The 19,461-nt window shown below is 46.8% G+C and overlaps 1 protein-coding gene across 6 annotated transcripts in view; it reads left to right on the top strand.

Annotated features, from left to right (window-relative positions):
• The window catches only part of LOC126568870 (neurogenic protein mastermind), a 111,925-nt gene that overhangs the window by 63,653 nt on the left and 28,811 nt on the right, over positions 1–19,461 (top strand). Inside the window, exon 2 of one of the 6 annotated variants that reach the window (XM_050225527.1) lies at positions 6,605–6,700. The exons of the other annotated variants lie outside the window; for them this stretch is intronic. Coding sequence (XP_050081484.1) covers positions 6,669–6,700 — 32 coding nt within the window. The 5' untranslated portion in view covers positions 6,605–6,668. The remainder of the gene's footprint in view (positions 1–6,604; positions 6,701–19,461) is intronic. 6 annotated transcript variants of the gene reach the window in all.

Here is a 19,461-nt window from a genome sequence, read left to right as displayed (position 1 = left end):
ATGATGGAAAAGCGGCAGCTAGCGAGCCTCACTCGTTTTACATAACAAATCGGTTTCGTTGTAATCGAATGCATATGATGATGGTGATCGAACTGCTGCCCGCACGCCCCCTCGAGCCGCGTATTGTGACATTCGTTGTGGTGTGTAGTAGGTAGCAGTGGCGACGGCCGGACCTGTGGAATGCTAAATTCCCATAATCGGATTGCAATGGTGGTCCGGTGTGGCGCAAGAGTGAGCGAGCGAACGGGACGGAAGCAGAGCCGAGATTTGGAAGTAATGTTTTTGAGCCACCATTATTATGCGGAGTAAAAGCTCATTTAAAGCATCATCGAGCACAAGGGAGCCTTATGTTGCTGCTACTACACTGATCGATGTCACCAACAGCAACAGCAGCCCAGAAGCTTAGAAATGGCTTCCTTCCTTCCAGGAGCTGCCTGCCTCATCCGTTTGAAGGTTACGAAGGCAACCCCTTTGATGCACTTTGTCAGGTTGTCTTCTTCCATTTGATGGAAAGAAAAATCAATCGATCGATCGTCCCGTCCTACCCAACAGTTGCTGAGTTGATTGCAACATTAAAAAGTAATGGTCCTTTACATTCCGCTCAAAATTTAACATTTGACTAAACAAAAGCATATTGATGTGATCATCATTACACATTCTGCTGCTGATCAGTTCCTTCTATCGGTTCGGGGGGTCAAGATATTATGAATTTCAATCTAACTTCCGTCGATTCACGGAGCGCAAAGCCTCGATCGCGGGCACAACACACGCAGCCAGGCACGCTTGTGCTTCCTCGCAATAATCCACATGATCGCCGATTCGACGATCGGCCTCGACTCAAACTCGATGGAGGCTTCTGCCTTTTGCTTTTCGTATTCCCCCTCCAGCCCCTCTTTTTTTGTTTTGTTGCTCCCACATTTTAGGCTTTCAATTTCGACAGGAAATTGAAGATACGCGCGCTAGCAGCAGCAGCAGACGCGCTCCACCTCCTTCAGATCGTTCTGAGCGATCATCCCCTTCCTTTTTGCCCCCCTATATGCACTTCTTCCTCTTGTTCTCGGTGTTTTGTTGGTTGGTACGTACGTTGCTGAGCGCTAGATCGATCTAAAACGGATGTGAGCTAATGATTTTTCGAACCGTTTTGAACCGACTCAAATGGAGAGGTGTAGAGGAGCTTTCAAAGTAAGAGTTTAGTGTGCAGGCATAAGGTATAAGAAGTGGTGCACGCCTTTTGCACACCATTGATGAGCAAATTCCCTCAAGTGGTAGCAGATGGGAATGTTATTAGAAAAGTTTTGTTCTAGAATTAAAACCTTCTTGCCGTCTGATTGTCTCAACAACAAAAACACGATCTCTTGGCGCGCTGGTTTTGGACAGATCAGCATATACTGCTTGTGCTACGATCACCTTTCTCGATGAAGGACTGCTAAATCTTGGGCTACGTGAGCTTTAACACGGGACTCTGGACTGGAATGGAAGGGGGGGAGTTGTGTTGACATTCGTTGCACATCACATTACGGCATCGGTCCGCAGAAATCCGAGGTACACGAGAAGGAAGCGCGCGCGCTCTCCATCCTTCTTTATACACCCCCCCCCCCCCCCACCCCTTTAATCCACCCCCCCCGTTTCTACTGCACCGTCGGCATCGTTTGTGAAGGTGTGCGTCCGGTCTTTTTCAAGACACACTGCTACACATACAGGGAATCGCGCGCGCTCTCGAGCAAAATTCTCAAGGCCGGAATACACGAAGCGTAAACTCTCGTATAAACTCAGAATGTAATGCCAAAAAGATTATACTTATGTCAAAAAGATTATAGGCCCGCGGAGCGTAAATCCGAGCGTAAAAGCAAGCGTAAACACAGCACCAACATGAAGCGTAGCGTTATGATGAATTGAATATTCTACAATCGCTAATATACAGTAAAAACATCTTAAAATATAAAAGAAGATGTTCAGAAATCAACTTATCTCGTCGATTTATGTTTTTAGTGGGCAAAAACACATGTAATTGATGTAATAGCATAGTGTAATTGCAGGTGCACGAATGTAATTGCAGTTGACATTTCGGTATAAACTTTTATGCGATTATGCCTGCCACACGAAGCGTAAACTTTTTGGCATTACATTCTGAGTTTATACGAGAGTTTACGCTTCGTGTATTCCTGCCTTCAAAGAATAATAATTGCACAACGCCGCGGATGGAGGCGCGGATGATGGAGGCGCAAAACGAACCACCCCCTTTTTGGGGCTCACGAACCCCGGCGGGGATGGTCACTCAGTGAAGAGGATTCGTGTTTGTGTGCGTGCTCCTGTGGGATCCACTCCGAACGACGACGGACGAGAACTCAATTCTCGGAAACCGGCCGGCTGGATCTCTCGCGAATTTTGCGCGAATGCAAATGACATCCAGAGGAAGGGGTTTTTGGGGGTGCACCTTGGCCGATTTCGAAGTTTTGGAACCGTTTTTAAGGATTTCCTTTTTTCTTGTTTTATCCTTTTGCCAAAAAGGCGACTATCTGCGCTCGATGGTGTGGGGGAGAGGTTCTCAGAACACACAGAACGCAGCGCAGCATATTATGAAAGAGGGGGAGACACGGGATCTGTGTGCGTGCATTTTTGTTTGGTGATGGTGTGCGGTTGGCGTGTCTCTCTTGGAGTACTCCTCCGGTTGCGGTGCGCTGCGCTCACGCTATCTCTCTTCTGTCGACGAGTTTGCAATTTTGCATGACGCAGTTTCGCGGTTCGTTGCTACACCCCCCACCACCCTTTTCTAAGGCTATCTTCGCATTCGTGATGGCATTCTTATTGCACACAAGGGGGAACTGTCGTACGGAAGATGGTGTGCGAGACGACGAGATGCGCAAAGGTTGGAAAGGAAAAGGAAAACCAAAACAGAACAAAACAACAGAAGAGCTGGGGAAGAAAATATGTGTGACGGTCAATCAACTTTAACCTTACTCAAGTGTACGCGCGCTCGCGAGTGCGAGTTCCTCCTGTTTTCTGCGTTCTGCGATCGCCGCTGCTGCTGCGTTCTCCTTCGTTTGGCTTTCGCATCGACCGGCTGCCGGTCGCCTCTCTGACTTGGTTCTGTCTTTCGCGTCGCGTGTTCTGCGACAGAGAGCACTATGCACCAATAACAATAACAACACCCACTCGCCCCCTCGGGCTTCACTTGTTGTCACCCTCGGTCGGCTATATCCGTTCGGTTAATGGCGAATGTTATTGTTGTTCTACTTCCGATGACGCGCGTTGCTGACTCCTGCCTTATCCTGCCTGTGAGATTGTTCTGCTCAGTTAGTTACCAACAACTTATTGTGAAATAGGAAATAGAATGATAAACAATCACTCCGACGGAAGGCGTGCCTGCATGCGACGAGTAGACAGAGAGATAGAGAGAGAGTGCAGTGTGTTTCCCTATAATACGTGCATTAATCTGCAACATAACCACGAAAGAAGGCGAGTAGCTTTAACGCAGTTTTGTGGCAAAAAAAATGCGATTGGCGTGTGTTTGTTGTTTCTCAGTTTTTTTTCTGCGGTTTCCGCTAATGGTCGCTAGCGGTTTTACGAGTTTTTATCTTGCCACAACATTTTTTGTTGTTGCTTTGTTTGCTTTGTCGATTATGTCCGTGCCTTCCTCTCTCGTTCTCTCGTTGCGGTAATGAGGACTTTCACAAAAGGCGCCACAGTATTAACGGTTTATAGTTTTTAAATTCGTTTTTTATTTTCTTTTAGATATTAATGCTCGTGGTGATCGTCGTGTGATCAACGTGGCCAATGAAGAGCAAGCTTCTACCACAAGCACGCCAGCGTGTTGCTAACTCCAAGGTTCATGAATTGTAAATGGATGATAAACGAGTCCAAGGCTTACAGACAGCTCCGGTGCTGTGCGCCCTTGTGGTCGATAATTGTTTTGTTTTATACGGATTTGCACGCTCAGCAGCAGAGGAAAGGGTAATATCAATGATACGCCCATGAGCGTACTGCAGCATGACGGAGGAGCGAGGCCACGCCGGAATCTAAATCTCTCTTCTCCTACGCTTATCCGATTAGTATTCCCATAGCTCACGCGTGCGCTCGTTCGTTCGCCTGCCGTGCAATCGTTTCTTGTTTTCGCGCTGCGATGCCCTTCGCCACCCGCTACTACTACACCGCTATTCAATTTGCGGCGGATATAAATCATGTAACTGGGGGCGCGCGCGCGCTGTTCCATACGGCGGATTAGTGTCTTCGTGGAACGCGAAAATTCGATTTCATCCCCAGCCCACCACAGAGATGTGTGCATTAAGACGTTCCGTTTCTGAAGGGAGAGATCCTTCATTCCCTGTTTTTTTTACTTGCACCAAAACCACCAGATGTGCAAAAAGACAGCCGAGTGAAGAGACAAAAAAGATTAGATCTACTTAGTGCCCCATCCAACCCCTCACCGTGAGCATAAAGTGATCCATCATCTTTCTGTAATACACACGATGTAAAGGTGCTCGCGATTCCAGAGAAAATGGTGTGCACACAATACACCACCAGCTCCAGTTGACACTAACGAAGACCAAACAGTGCAGGATGATGGGGCATTACACATGTTGTGTGTATCCTTGGTGTGCTCTCTCTCTCTCTTGGTCTCTTGGTCCTTTTCCAGAAATGGGACAATATTCTTCTTATTTCATTTAATACAACCTTCCCCGCGGTTTACCTTGACACCTCGTGGTCTAGTGGTGAATTGTGGTGGTGATGAATTGAATTGTTGATGCTGTTGTCTGGCTTTTAAGACGTACGGTGTACGATGCTGTGCACATCAATCCACGTAGCAATCGATCTGCTGCTCAAACAGCAGCAGAAGGGCAAAAAAAAGCATCTGCAAAGCGACCGCCAGAGTCCCAGACTTCCAAAAAGGAAGCGAAAGGGCGCGAGCGACAACAATCCTCCCAGATGGTTTTAGTTTCGGTTTCCACACCGTGCGCTCTCTCTGCACACGATCGAGAGCGAAAGTTAGCGCATCAGGGAAGGGAGGTGATGGCACGATTTTTCCTTCATCCCGCATGGTCGTCATCTTCATCGTCGTCTGCTGTTCAAGCTCCCCAGATCCAGTTTAAATGTTGAGCTAAATCGAGGAAGAGAAGGGAAATGAACACACTTAGAACGATGCTGCTGCTGCTGCTGCTGCTGACACACAGAGAGAACACAGGGAACGCCGTGCGTTCTAGTCGTCGAGAGGAAACCGCGAGAGTTCAGCGTTTGCGGACGTTCCAGACACACAAGCCACTCTCGTTCAAGCTCTCGGTGGACGACTCCTCAACTCATCTGTAAAAGAGGTTGCTTCTTTTCGCATCACAAACCGCCTTCCGGTTCGAGAACGAGAACCAAGCGACTGATGCTCGAGAGAGAAGGATCTTTGGGGTGGTTTTGGGGATGGGAATGATGGTAAGGAGTGTTGCGAGAGTTCCTCCCGAAAACCACATGGTTGTCTCAGAACGTGCGCGCAGCAGCAGCACGATGAGCTGCTCCTTACGATGTGTGTCTCTGTGTTTGCTTGCTGGCGATGTTGATGTTGTTGCCGGTTCGCGTGTGTTGGTGTACACATCGGGAGGAAGAGCAATGAACCCGTTCACTTTGAACGTCATCGCAGCGCATCCGCCGGTCGGTTGGTTGGTCGATCGGTCGGTAGGTCGGATTGGATTGGTTTTGCGCAACAGTGTGTCCCAGCGATGGTGGGATGTTTTGGTGAGCGAACCAAACCCCTTCAGTGTACTGGACGCTAGAAATTGTTTTCGTATGTTTTCCTGATTTTTTAGATTTGTAGTTTCCCGATTAATCAATCGATTTCGATGATGAATGACATCTAAAGCACAAATTTTAATTATTTCTGGCCATTTTATTTTCATGTAATAACTTGCTAATACCGCATCGCAATTGCTCCTGGTTGATGTAAAACAGGGAATTAAAAATTAAAACAAACATCGCATCGAGCAAAGCGGCTTTTCCATTCCCGTGAAAATGAATAAAATAAATCAACGATTCGTGCACGGGAAGGGGGAGAAGCGTTTTATGTAGTGCGAAGTCAAGGACATAAGCGATGGAGCACCAACACACCACCGTTTCGTTTTTTTTATGATGCCTATCATTAATTATTGCTCAAGTGGGTAATTGCAAATCGTCGTCGTCGCGGCGGGGCCTGCGGTTTGCAATCGGAAGCAACGCCCAGCGATAAAGGACGACGAGTGTGATGAGGGGACGGGAGAGGGTATGCGGTGTAGCGCATAATAAGTGTGTGCAATTTTAACTTTATAACCCTCCTTAAATTAATCATCAAAGATCCTTCACGAGAAGGCAAAAGGCAAGGGAAGAATAAACGACGTTCTTCAGGTTCTCTCTCACTCACTCGAAGGCTTTGGAGACTTCACTTCTTCACAAGTGGCGTGGTGGCTCTTGTAGTAGTCCTCCTCCCCTTCGGGAAGCAAGTAATTAATGGAACGACTTTCCATTTCTCTCGTGGTTTAAAGAGCACCTAGAATGATGCTAATTCAATTAATGTGCCCACTCGTATCATTAACCAGTAGTGGCTGTATGTGTTTAATCATCCCTTCTATCTTCTGTTTTTTTCTACTTCTAGGTGAGCATCACAGACACATACACACTGACTACTGATTGACAAGTCGTCTCGAGTCGTCTTCCCTATGAGCAGCACTTCCTTCGCACCCTGGGGTTTGTAAGTAATTTCTTCAAGTTATTAGTCAGTCAGGAATGCCAGGGCGGGGTAGGACTTGACTTCACGGCGTGACGATGGACCTTGGGGAACATTAATTCTAGCATTGATCTACTTACACCAAAAATTTGTCCCTTTCCTTCTTCCACCTTCAACTACCGTATATGAAGACCCCAAAAACCAAAGAGGAAAAAAAAGTCAAAACTTGAAGCATAACTTCGTGATTGGCGCTTCGTTTTTCTATTCCATTTTCGTGCGTGCGTGACGGTTTGCTTGCCTGAAGGGACCGGACTATTTCTGTGGCCACCGGTGGTCCCGGAAAAATAGTCGCACCAGCCACCACCAGCGCAGAAGTCGGACAAGGCGCAACTACCTAATAAAATTGATATTTATCAGCTTTATAGCCACTTGACTATGACTTATTTTGTGGCCTCTCGCGCCCCACACTCCCTCCTACAGCAGGGGGGTGGTAGATTGTTGTGGAATGTTTTCTTTTTTGGCTTTTTCGTCTCGCGACAATTCGGGGTTCTTTTGCTTCTTCTTTTTCATTGGCCTAGTGTTTCAACGATAAAGACACACGCACATGTACAGCTGGTGCGCTGGTGCTTGGTGGCTATCGATTTATGAGCCCCTTGTACCCGCTTGTAGAACGCATTCCTTCGCTTCCTATCGACTAGTTGGCGTTAGCGATGAACGAGAAAATAAATACTCAATCGACGACCCACTTCTGGTGCGCCTCTCATCATATCGCGCCCTCAGTTCTTTCCGATAGGCTGGCCTGGTGTGTGGCCACCTAGCTGCGGCTGCTCATCATCGCTAGATTTACTTGACGGCCTAAAATGGGCCTAAAGCGGGCAAAAGAATGAGGACAACGGTGGGAAAGCCGCCAGCCCCAACCATCATTCAATTAATGAAGTAATTTGTGTAACAGTTCCTTGTTTCGAGGAAAATCCTTCACTATTAATACTCTCTCTTTTGAAAGGATAATAGTGTCCGGATAATAAAAAGGCATCACGAACGAGACATTTGAAATGGGATGGGTTTCGTGTCTTTTAAAGGCACGACGTAATTGAACTATTTCTGGGAATTAATTCTTGGTGTCGCTCTGCCTCAATGCAACTTTTCCTTTTTGGATATTTTGTAGAACTCCTGCAGAAGCTCTAGAAGAAAAAATAACATCACTTCCAGGCAGCGAGCAATTCGAAGAGTAGATTGTCACTCCAACGGGGCATGTTGATTTGTCAAACGTGCCCCCGGACCTCGGACGTCCTGCCATCCAGAACGAAAGGCTCGACGGCATCATCACGGTTCGTCTCCGTGGAGCTGTAGTCCCCCTTTCCCTCTCTTTTTGTTCCCACCGATCTGTATGGTGGCATCCTTTTGACAGGATGATTGTATTTGTGGTTCTTCGCTTGATTGATTGCTGCAAGACGGATGCGCCCTTCGGGGCACGTGCACTGATCACTGGCGCTCGTTGCTGCTGCTATGGTACTCCCTCCCGTGTCTATTTGTCCCCACTGGGCCACACGGGGGAAGCCACACCAAGCGGCATTACAATATTTTTTTTGTCATCTTTTCCTGCTGCTCAATATTTCAATGCCTCACTCGCACTCCGGTATCTCGTCTGTTGGGCTCGTGGCAGAGATTGCAGAGGAATTTGAAACGAAACACCGATTATGTGGCGAGCGAAATAATGATTCTTGATGGTGGTAGGATTGCTTTCATTTATGTTAGTTTCGTTGTGCTTCTGGCGTGTGCAGTAGAGAGAGGTTGAACTATTTTATCGAATTTTCCTTGCAAGAAAATATTGCAATTTCATTTCTATGTCTCTCGCTTTTCTCGAAACCATTTGGCTCCGAGCCCGCGCAAAACACACAGACTGGAGCCACATTGCTTTCCCGCTAACCTTCAACCGCGTTTGCGTTCCCTGAAGTGCAACTGAGCCAATGATTAGCACCAACAGCATCTTGATCTTGAGCTTCTATTTTAGGGGCCGACCGGCCATCCTTTTCTTTTCGATTTTTGCACCGCAATAAACGGCCAAGGCTCTTCCTACCATCGCGATTATAGCGCGACTTCTTCTTATCCAGCATTACTGCGCTGCAATAGTTTGTCCCGAAGCTCTGTCGTTGAATGGTTTTGTTTGGGGAAGCATATTTGGATTTGATTTGCCCCCCCAGAATGCGAATGCTGCCGTCCGTCGTCGCCATCATTATAATGTGATTTTTCCTCCATCATTAGCACCGCGTTGCGCTCTCTTTCCTAAGCGCACACTAGCGCAAACGCCAAATGTTGTAGACCAATAAATTTTATTGTTTCTTCTGTGCCCGGCTCGCCATCTTTTCTGTTCATGCTTCCCTTTCCCCGCGTTGCCGATGGCTGCCAGGGCACAAGGCGCGCACTACTGCAATCCGGGCGATCGAGGTTCACATTTAACAGCCTTTTTGGGTGGAAGCTCGAATTTCATAATGTGTTTTGTAGCAGCACCAGCAGCACAACTACTGCTGCTCCCCATTGGCGGCGCTTCCTCTTCTATGCAATCTATTCTGGAGGAGTTTATTTCCTTTCACGAACGAAGCGAGGCACACAACCGGCTTTTTTTTGTGGAGCCTGGTTATAATAGTGGTGGGGCCACCCCGGGGTTGCTCTAGGAGATTCCATAAAATTTATCACACTGATGGCCACTAGCAGTGCTGGCCAATCCGTGGCCCAATATGAAGGCAAGAAGAATCGGAAGAATGCAGCGCACAGAGATGCTCGCTCGATGGCGGCCATCCCATCATGACACAATGCCCGTGCGGTTCTTCTTCTGCCAAGCAACCGGGAAACCGGATCCTCTTTCAAACCGAGGTTTGCTGTTGTTTTGTTGTGGATCAAGTTCTAGCTAATGGTGGTGGTGATGGTGCTGTGCTGCTGCGTTGACAAAGACGCCGAGCATCGAACAGAGAGTTGGTAACGCTACTGTTTCCTTGATAGAAAAGACTCCTTCCTCGGGGCGCTCAGGAAGGATGGATGGAACAATCGGTAGTGAGAGATGGTGTCGGTCGGTCTGTTAGCAACTTAATTCTTTTGTAAAAATCCATCACCCATCAACAGCGTGCGCAACAATGGCGATTTAATGCCATTCGATACACACCGAGACCGGCATCCCGGAACGTGCTGCACCGACCGACCGACCGTCCTTGGCGCGCGGTTCCTTCGCCGCGTTTTGCGGTTCGTGAGCTATTGAGGCGAAGGATCGAGTTTGCGTTGCTGCGTTGCGTTATGAACAAATAGTTCCGAGCGCTCAGCGTATCCGAAGGACGCGCCGGAACATTCTTGCCGGAGATTATGAAGCAATCAGAGAATGTTCAATCATCAGCCACACGGTATGGTGGCCTTTGTGCTTTTTAGTGGCGTGAATCCTGTGACGCTGAACGAACAACTTTAATTTAGTTTTTCAACAACAGCGGCGTGCTGCTGCCGCTGCTACTAAATTCCAGCACCAGCTCCCGACCTCGGCAACCTGTAACCGTCTTGTTGTTGATAGGAGGAACTGCTGGCCACGAACCGATTGACACCGATTTGCTGTTTGCCAATTACTCGCTCTCTATCGTCGCTAGTGCTACAAAAGATCGACAAGAAGATGGGTTACGCCACGCCACGCGCCAGGTCAGGTCCTAGGAAACATCGTGTGACACCCGGCGCGCTCGCTCACCACTGGACCCTGAGACTTAATTTATTGCCAATGTTTTTAACTTCCAATAAATCTTGGAAATAAATCTCACCCGGCTCCATGGTGTGCTCCGTTTTCTTTGTGTGTGCACGCGATCGTGGTGTGATGTCGCGATGAAGAAGTAGAAGAAGCTCGCCCATTCCTTTTCTGCTCGCTAAAGGACACAATTTCGTCCTCGTCGTCGTTGGTGCGTTCTTTTAGTTCTAGTTATGTCCTGTGGTTCTCTTATCGAACATGTGAACATCACGCACAAGGACTCACCCACACTAACCGCTCGTCTGTGATGCGTTGTGGTGATACCATTCATCTTGGAAGTTGACTAACCTTGCTGCCAATGCGGTGGAGGGGGGCAATGCTTGTCTCTAATGCTGCTTTCTCTGCGTTCTGCGTGGCATCGCTGCTCGGGGAAAACCTTTTGCTGATGCCGAACTTTGTGCATTTAATTTACTGATGATCACATTCGTCAACCGAGCCATCGACCAACTTTGCCCCCTTATGTGTGGGCTGCTGCTGGTGCTGCTTGGTATGCGGTTTGCTTCTATTTGCGAAGCTATCTTCTACTTTGTCCTTTCGAAGATGCTGCTTCTCACGCTCACACGCTCCCTCCCCACTGCTTCGCCTCATTTAAGCTCCTTTCAATTGCCGACGCATTCACCCTCTTTATGTGTTATTGGATTTTGGTTACTCCGTAGCGCTTCATTATGTCACTCGCGTTGGCACATTTCGTAACTTTGTCGTGTTCTTTTTTGATAAGAAATGATTATGCTGTTGGCAATAGAACAGATTTGTTATCAAAAAAAAAAAACATTAAGCCGGGGATACATGAAGCGTAAACTCTCGTATAAACTCAGAATGTAATGCCAAAAAGTTTACGCTTCGTGTGGCAGGCATAATCGCATAAAAGTTTATACCGAAACGTCAACTGCAATTACATTCGTGCACCTGCAATTACACTATGCTATTACATCAATTACATGTGTTTCTGGCCACAAAAAATATAAATCGACGAGATAAGTTGATTTCTGAACATCTTTTTCTATATTTTAAGATGTTAGTTGCTGTATTAGCGATTGTAGAACATTCAATTCTTCAGAACGCTACGCTTCATGTTGGTGCTGTGTTTACGCTTGCTTTTACGCTCGGATTTACACTCAGCGGGCCTATAATCTTTTTGACATAAGTATAATCTTTTTGGCATTACACTATGAGTTTATACGGGAGTTTACGCTTCATGTATCCCCGGCTTTAAACTTTTCTTCTCTGTGCTTACGGACTACTGAGCTACTCTTCAACGTTTTGCATGGCTGCGTTTTTTCTGCTGCTATATTCATGGAGATTTGTGGTGGTGGTGTGGTGGAGCAATTGTTCATTGCAATGTCGAGAGACAGCCTTATTTAGGATAAAGTCTGGAGAATCATCTTTCGAACCGAATGGCGTAACACCGGCACTGTAACTGTTACACGGGGAAAAGGGATGTTCTAAAGGGGAATGATAAGTAGCTTCCTCCGAACCATGATCTGGGTTACAGCTTCTCTTAGTGAGCATACCTCCTACACACGGAAAACGGGGGGGGGGGGGGGGGGGGAGGTGTGTTTGGATCGAACAATGGAACCTGGAGAAACATTCTTTTCTCTTCATCCCGCTCCCCAACACGGCTCCCTCTCGACTTTATGCTATACGCTTTGCATTGTGCAGCCAACATTCCGTTATGCGCGATCGGTGCATGAGCTCATCTGCTTCTGCTGCTGCTGCTGTTACTGATGCTACCGGCGGCGCCGGTCCCTTGTACGTGTGTTTGTATGTGTGTAGCAAAGAGAAAATTCCTCAAAATCAACCACCACGTCTACGGCGTAGTTTGCGAAAGGAAGTAGACAAAAAAGGATATGCTTCTGTGCGGCGGCTATGAAGCCAGAGAGGGAGAGGGGGTATTATGGAAAAATATGGGGTACAGAGAGCTCTATTCGCCAAAAGCAGAAGCTGTAAAAGAGGAGCATGGAGAGAGGGGAACTAGTGCTTTCTGCGACAACCGAACAGGAGCAGCAGCAGCAGCAGGAGCTTGTTTAATGGCAATAATACTCTGATAACAATCTGAAACTACATGTTTTATGTTCGCTCGGTTGCAAACTCCTTGTCGCCGGTCGCAACAGCAACAGCATGCGCTATGTAGTCTCCATGGCGCGATGGTTTTCCAGAGGACAAAGTGCTCTAAGTGGAGCACAGAAGTAGCTCCGCCTCACCCTTAGTCTAGTGGCGCGCTCGCTGTTTGGAGGAATTCGGAAACAAAAAGGCTCATTTCGCTAGTGGCTTCGCTTGTTAGCAGCGCAAATCGATAGCAAATGGTCGCTGGAGAGATGGATGGTATCGAGGACCGATCTCAAATCCTACTTGCTATCACACGGTAATGATATTAATTGGCTGACCTCTCCCTCTCTCACTCTCGCTGATAAGAGCAGCTTAATAGCAGGAAAAAGTGCAAACAAACCGCTGCAGTGAATGTCAGTGAGTTGATTGGTAGCCCTCGAGTTCAGACTTTAAGGCGCCTTTACCTCGGGAACTTCTTACATCAGCATTTCTTCACCATAATCCCGTCACACACATTGGTTACGCAAATGTGGACGATAATCCACAAAGGAACGCACTTTTTTCCAGCCCTTTTATTTCCTTTTCTCCACTGCCTTTTTGTGCCACTAACATACGACGGGGAACGACGAACACAAAGAGCTATCCATTCGCTCTGACTGGCTACGTGAGCAGCAGGAGCGCGACCTACACCAAGGTTTTTTGGGTTTGCGATGTCCTTTAGCTAACCCCTACGCTTACTCAACGTGGTCGGTGGTGCCGCCGTCGTCGTACCAGACACAGTAACGTGCTGCAACGGAAGCAAACGGAGAAAACAGTTGTCATCAGACAGTGGGATGTGCGAGAGTAGCAGCGTAATCCGGTCCGATCCGTGTAACGTTTTCCTCCAATCAAACGCATCGGGAGTGCAACAACGGTTCTGTTCCAACGAAGGAGCAGAAACTCAAAATAAGCGAACTTAATCGGGTGCGAATTATGCATTCTTTTGCGACCCCCGTCGTTTTCTTATGTTATCAGTGGGTGACAGTTTGGAATTTGGAATTTGAACTTCTCCATTCGCCATTCGACGAGCAGCACGACACGTAACTTCCCCATTCTATCCGATCCATTCTTTTTTACGTCCGGCTTTGTTGTTCGCCATTTTGGGTTAGAATTGCCGCTCGCTCGAGATGCGCTCGAAGAAAGCTCTTTCTATCCATAGGACGCGCTTTGTCGAAGTGCATTCCATTCCAAAGCATCCATTATGTTTTTTTCTTTGTTTTTATTCTTCCTTATCTCTCTCGTTCCTCTCCGTGCCATCGTCCAAGTGTCCTCACGAGTGCGTAGTTCTTGTACGACGACGACGACAACGACGACGGGTTCGATGAGTCAGAGACCGACGACACGCAGCTCAGACCGACCTGAGTTCGGTGGAGGCATGCGTGTCGCACGCGGTTGGCGCTCTGCAGTCCCTCGGAATTAAGTGCGGAACGGAAACGGAAGTTAGATAATGTAGGACGCGCCGGGCAGCAGCAATGCTGTCACCGAGAAATATGTGCCTTGTCGTAACGCTTAATGGAAAAAGCACATAGTGCCCCGATGTTTCGATGTCTAAAGATGTTTAATAATTGTTCAACTCGTTTTTTATACGATTTTTACACAAATGCTTTCGGGTTATAATATTCATCTTTTACCGAAACAAAGCATCCATACCTGGAATGTATTACTTACCAGAAGGTACCAGAACGGCACTCGAAGTGATTCACGTCCAATTCCCACGTTTCAACCTTGCCAACTGCGTAGAAGCATAATTATTAGAGTGCCACCTCCGCAACGGTGTGCCGGTTGTTCCCGATATTCTGCACGGCCATTCGAGCAATCCGACTACACACAGCTGGGGAAATGAAGTGCGGGGACAATCGCAATTCATTACGATACGCACCCACACCCACTCCCTTGTGCCCATCCGACCGAAACAGACACTTTTTGGAAGAGAAGTTGTTCAAGTGAACAACTGTGTGACTCATCGGAAGAAGTAGCATTAGAAGCATTCACTATTCCAAATTATCTCTGTTTGTGAAGAGTTCTGATGGATTTTAGTGTTTCGATGTGTCGTGAAGTGTACCAGCATGAGTTTGTCACTTGGTTGTATTGGAACATGTTTCTGAATAATTGAACTGTGTTCTTGTCAAGAGCGCTCGATCGAAAAAGTGTCTGTTGGATTCAATATCTCGTCAATGTATTCATTACACAGAGCAAATTTACTTTTGCGCTGCCTTGACAAGAAGTGTATTCGCCAGTAAATACGATTTAAGCCCAGGAATGCAGCATTTTCTTTATATAATCTACAGCAACATTGATCAACTGAAACAATCTACAAATACTTAACGAATTTAGTACGCTAGTGCACGATTGTAGCAAAAGCAACAACCATACTTTGAAAATACTTGCGTGAAATCTGCTGGTTGGCCACCAACAACAACTCATTCGGTCGCAACAGCTCTCCTACTCATTTCTATTCCACGCCCATCCGCCGCTCACATCGTACCGTACCGCGCCCTTCTCGACGCACAGAAGGCGCGGGAATGTGGTATGTTCCGGCCAGCTTTTACGACCTCTCTCCGCCTCCTTTTCATCCTCCCCTATGGTCCACGGAGTGGCAGTGGTACCATGCGTAGCGAGACGAGAGACCAACTTGTAGCAATGTAGTTGAAGCCACCAACTCCAACTCTCCAGGTGACATTCAACTAAAAAGTCCCACTTTCTGTTCGAGCATCTATTTACACTACTACCCCCCGGGCGTGGCGGGGGATGGATGGAGTGTGTTTTGCTGGACAATTATTCTTTACGACCGAGTTGCCGCCACTACTGGGTGTCTCCAGGGCGTCTCTCCTCTGCTTTCCTCGGTTCCAAGCACAACCGCATTAACGACGAACCCCTGAAGAGGTAGAAGTGGTGGGCTTCGATCCTCTAGACGCGGGGATGCGCGCATAAAAAGAAACGGTTGTTTCTGGTTCCACTCCCACAATCACCAGCTCGCTCGCTCTTCCTCCTCCTACTAGTGCTGTCTGGAATTCTAATATGTGTTTAGTGTTGTGTACGGTGAGCGTGAGCGCAGAAGTTGCGACTGGAAATTGTCGCCACAACGTCGTCAGTGATCCATGCGTGTGTTTGATTTCACTCAAAACATGATTAGCTCCAGTAGCACCGCTGGAGTAGGACTAACGAGCGGCAACGGGGAGAGAGAGAGAGAGTGCATAGCCCTTAGAGGAATTCGAAAATGAGTCCTGAAAGTGGCTTCGGGGTAAAAATAGATTTTATTGATTTTCTTTCGAGCGACTTGCTTTTCTTAGTCTTCGTCTCGCGCTAACACCACACCACCGCGTTAGCCGCCCCCGTTGCGAGGTGCATTATCGGCATTGTGGAGTCAAGCACTCCGTTTACTGTTTTGGGAATGAGTGGGCCCGATCGGTTTGAGAAAATTAATATCCTCCTCCACCCTACTCGCAATCTGCGGTTTGTGTTTCGTGCTGCAGGTTGCGACGAAATAGACGGGGTAAAATCAAAGAACCACTTGTAGGAGTCACTTTGGCGCATGATTGCGTACGTCAGAGAGACTGACTCGTTTTTAGAACTGTGGTGCTTCTCTGCGATATTTTTAATGAATACATTTGAATTTGCCTTTCCACCTACAGAACGCCATCGTTTCTAGTGGAGAACAAGGTTTTGCATTTACTCTCACTTTGTACTAATTGCTCGTGGCACCCTATTTTTACTGGCTGGCTAAATGTTGCCTAGAAGTGTCCCAACTGTCTGTTTATTTAGGCCGTTCAAAGAGGAGGAAGTCTACCAGGATATAAAATCTGACTTCAAAGTATCATTTTACCATCATTTCTTTTCTTTCTCTCCTCTCTGGAAATGTATACTTAACGTCTTAACATCTTGTCAAACATCGAACGGCTGGGGGCCTTCCATATTTCAAGACACTCTTATCAAAAGTCCACCTTCGTACCAAAGCACCATTTTTGTAACATAGACACAACGAATTTCCTAGATCTACTCGCACCCAACTCTCAACCTGTTGCCGGTTAATTCTATGTTTATGGAATGTTGGTAGCGATTTGTCTCTCCGCGCACCGATGAAGAAGTTGCGGGGCTCGAGTGCTGGTAAAGTTTAATGCTTTGATGTTCACCATCTTCTGTCGTCGTTAATTTAATTGCCGACGAGAATCGTTGGAGGGAAGGGGGTGGGCACCAAATCGCTCCTTCGTCAAGTTTTGCCATCAAACCAGCTAGCTAGCAACTAGAGTTTCGACGGGCACATCGAACAGTGATAAATTGTGAAAGAGTGAAAGCTCGTTGCATGATCTTACTTTATTAATCGTTCTTAGGTTCGTTTTTAATTTTTTTTTTAGGGATTTGAAAGGTTCAGGTCGATCTACAATTCGGTTTTGCGTTTCCAATATGGCAAAAATCAAATTCAAATTCGTTTGCACTTTTTGAAGTCCATTTTATTAATATATAGTCGCTAGGTTTTCTGTTATGCCATGAAATAGAGCGCAAATCCACCGTTATAGAGGCGTTTATCATCGCATAAGCACCATACTCATCAGTAAATGAACTACGTTTCTAGCTTTTTCCATCAGAAAATCAGCGAGAGCAGGGACAACGCTCAGAAAGCATCGTGAATCCTGGGTATGATCCTACTTCCACTTTCTGAGAACTGAGCGAAAGAAGTCCCTGCCCGGATGGAACGACGACAGTAGTCGGGGCCTTTTTTTTGAAATTGGAAAGGAAGAAAAATGCCGCGAATTTTCGCGTCTCTCCTCCTCCTGCACCGAGAGAGAGAGAGCTTTCGTCCGCCGGCTATTGTGGAGTCCAGTCCGCTCCGCTTCTTCTCCTGCATCGCGCGGGATGCACGGCTCCGGGGGTTGTATCATACTCCAATTTGGTTAATTGGTTCCGCGCTTCCAGTCAACAATCATAGATAGGGGATGTATAGCAGCAGCAACAGGAGAAGTAGCGGGACGCCGAATGCGCAAATGACAAGCTTCTGTTCTGAAATTCCAGCGCGCCTGCGAGGAGAACACCTCGCGCAAAGAACGAACCCCACGAGTCTGGGTGGGGTGCCAAGTTGGTGTTTTAATTTCCTGGAATTAATTCCTCGTTGCCGTTGATGCCTTCTTGCTCTGCAATAGGATTGGTTGGAGAGGGACCGAGAAATGACTAAGAGATGAAAAAAAAAAACAACACAGTTTCTCCTGTAAATCGCGTGCCATTCGCTTCGGAAAAGAATCCAACGCTGCTGCTGCGCAGCGAGACTCTTTTTTGGATGTTCTTTCGAGTGTCTCTTTTCGGTCCGGCAACGTTTGACGTTTATTCGTCTTGAAAGATTCAAAATTAAATGCCACCGTTTGTCGGCGGCTCGTTTCCGTTGAATTCTCTCCTTCTGCTGCTGGGTGCTGCTTTAATATTTAGCATTTTGAGTGATTTTCGTGCCGTGGCGTAGCGTGTTACATCAATGCAGAGAATGGGTTTCTAATGCTCAAAACTATAAGCTTCTTTCAACCAGGGCCCTTTTAAAAGCATGTTCGAAGCGTAATTTATGATCCACAAAAGGCCATTTAACATCCCTATCCTGAGCTAATCTTAAAAGCTCCTGAACCTATGCGCACGGAAATCGTAAAGTTTTGTCCCGGTTGTTATAAAATATGCAATTCACATGCATATTCTCTGCTGCTCTCTGACATACGCACACAACAGCGATCGTCGTTCCCTATGGCCTGCGATTTGCGAGGCCCTCGAAGCGAATGCAATTTTCCAACCGGTACTAACCTTCACTCTCAGCCCTCGGTGGCCAGCCCCAGGAGTTGCGGAGGCTCGTGCACTTGTGGCTAAATGGTGATTTTCCCTGCAGTTTGCCTTTCCTGTGCAGGAAAACAGAAGCAAAACTCACTCAACCAGCGTGCTCCCGTAATCTTCCATAATCGTTGCTTGGACTGCTGCGCTGTCAAAATGTTGCTGACGAGAGACACTGATGCACCGATGCGCAATGCTCTCTTCTGCTTTTCTAGGCCGCCACCGCCATCGAGGTGTGCATAATCGTTCTGCAGCTTCTTCTCATTTGTTATTCTATTAATTTGGAGACTGACTCGTCGTCGTCAAGACACACGCCAAGGAGATTACAAGGGACGCAATTTGCGTGCGTGCCCCGTGTATGTGGCTTCTCTTTTCACTGATGTGATGTAAGTGTGTGACTGTTGGTGCCGCCGCCGCAGTAAGTGGTGTCATTTGCATGCGGAATAATGAATGTTTAAAGGGCCGGCTTGTTGTGAATATTGCAAGCGATACTCTGAGCTTGCAATTTGCCGAGGCGCTTGGTTTATGTATTTAATTTGTTTTAGTGGCATTTATTTTTTACATTTCTACAATGGATGCTGATGCCTTTGAAGAGTATTGTGTAAAATTTTTGGATCATTTGAAGTAAAATTAACAAAGAGATTTTTGGAAAAATCACGCCGATTCAATGCATATCGCAACTTTTTGAAGCGATTTTCCAAAAACTCTTCTTCAAATTAATATCAAATATCCAATCGAAACAATCAAATTTTATTTGGTTTCGTTACAAAAACGCTTCAAAAATAAATCTGCTTTTGGCTCAAATTATCTTAAGCTACGACTTAAGCAAAGTGACAGTCGTGGAGTTGAATTTTTACATATTTTTTATTGAATTGTAATAATTTTGGAACGATCCATTCCAATACTCCAGCCTATCACCCTCCTAACATCAGCTCCTATGGAGGTTCTAGAATGTAATCCAAAACTCTCCTCCTCGCCCTGTGAACTGTCTTTCGGCGAGGCTTATTTAACATTCCATTCCAACCACCGCGCGATGTGCTGCGTACAACTCCAATTGCCCACCGTTGTTGTTGTGGTTGTTGTCTTTAACTTTAACTTTAACGGACTTTAAGTAAAAAAAAACAAGCACGGC

This window comes from Anopheles aquasalis, chromosome 2 (genome assembly GCF_943734665.1).
Source record: "Anopheles aquasalis chromosome 2, idAnoAquaMG_Q_19, whole genome shotgun sequence".
Lineage (NCBI taxonomy): Eukaryota > Metazoa > Arthropoda > Insecta > Diptera > Culicidae > Anopheles > Anopheles aquasalis.
Note: the sequence above shows the minus strand (reverse complement) of the source record. Positions and strands in the feature narration are given on the sequence as shown.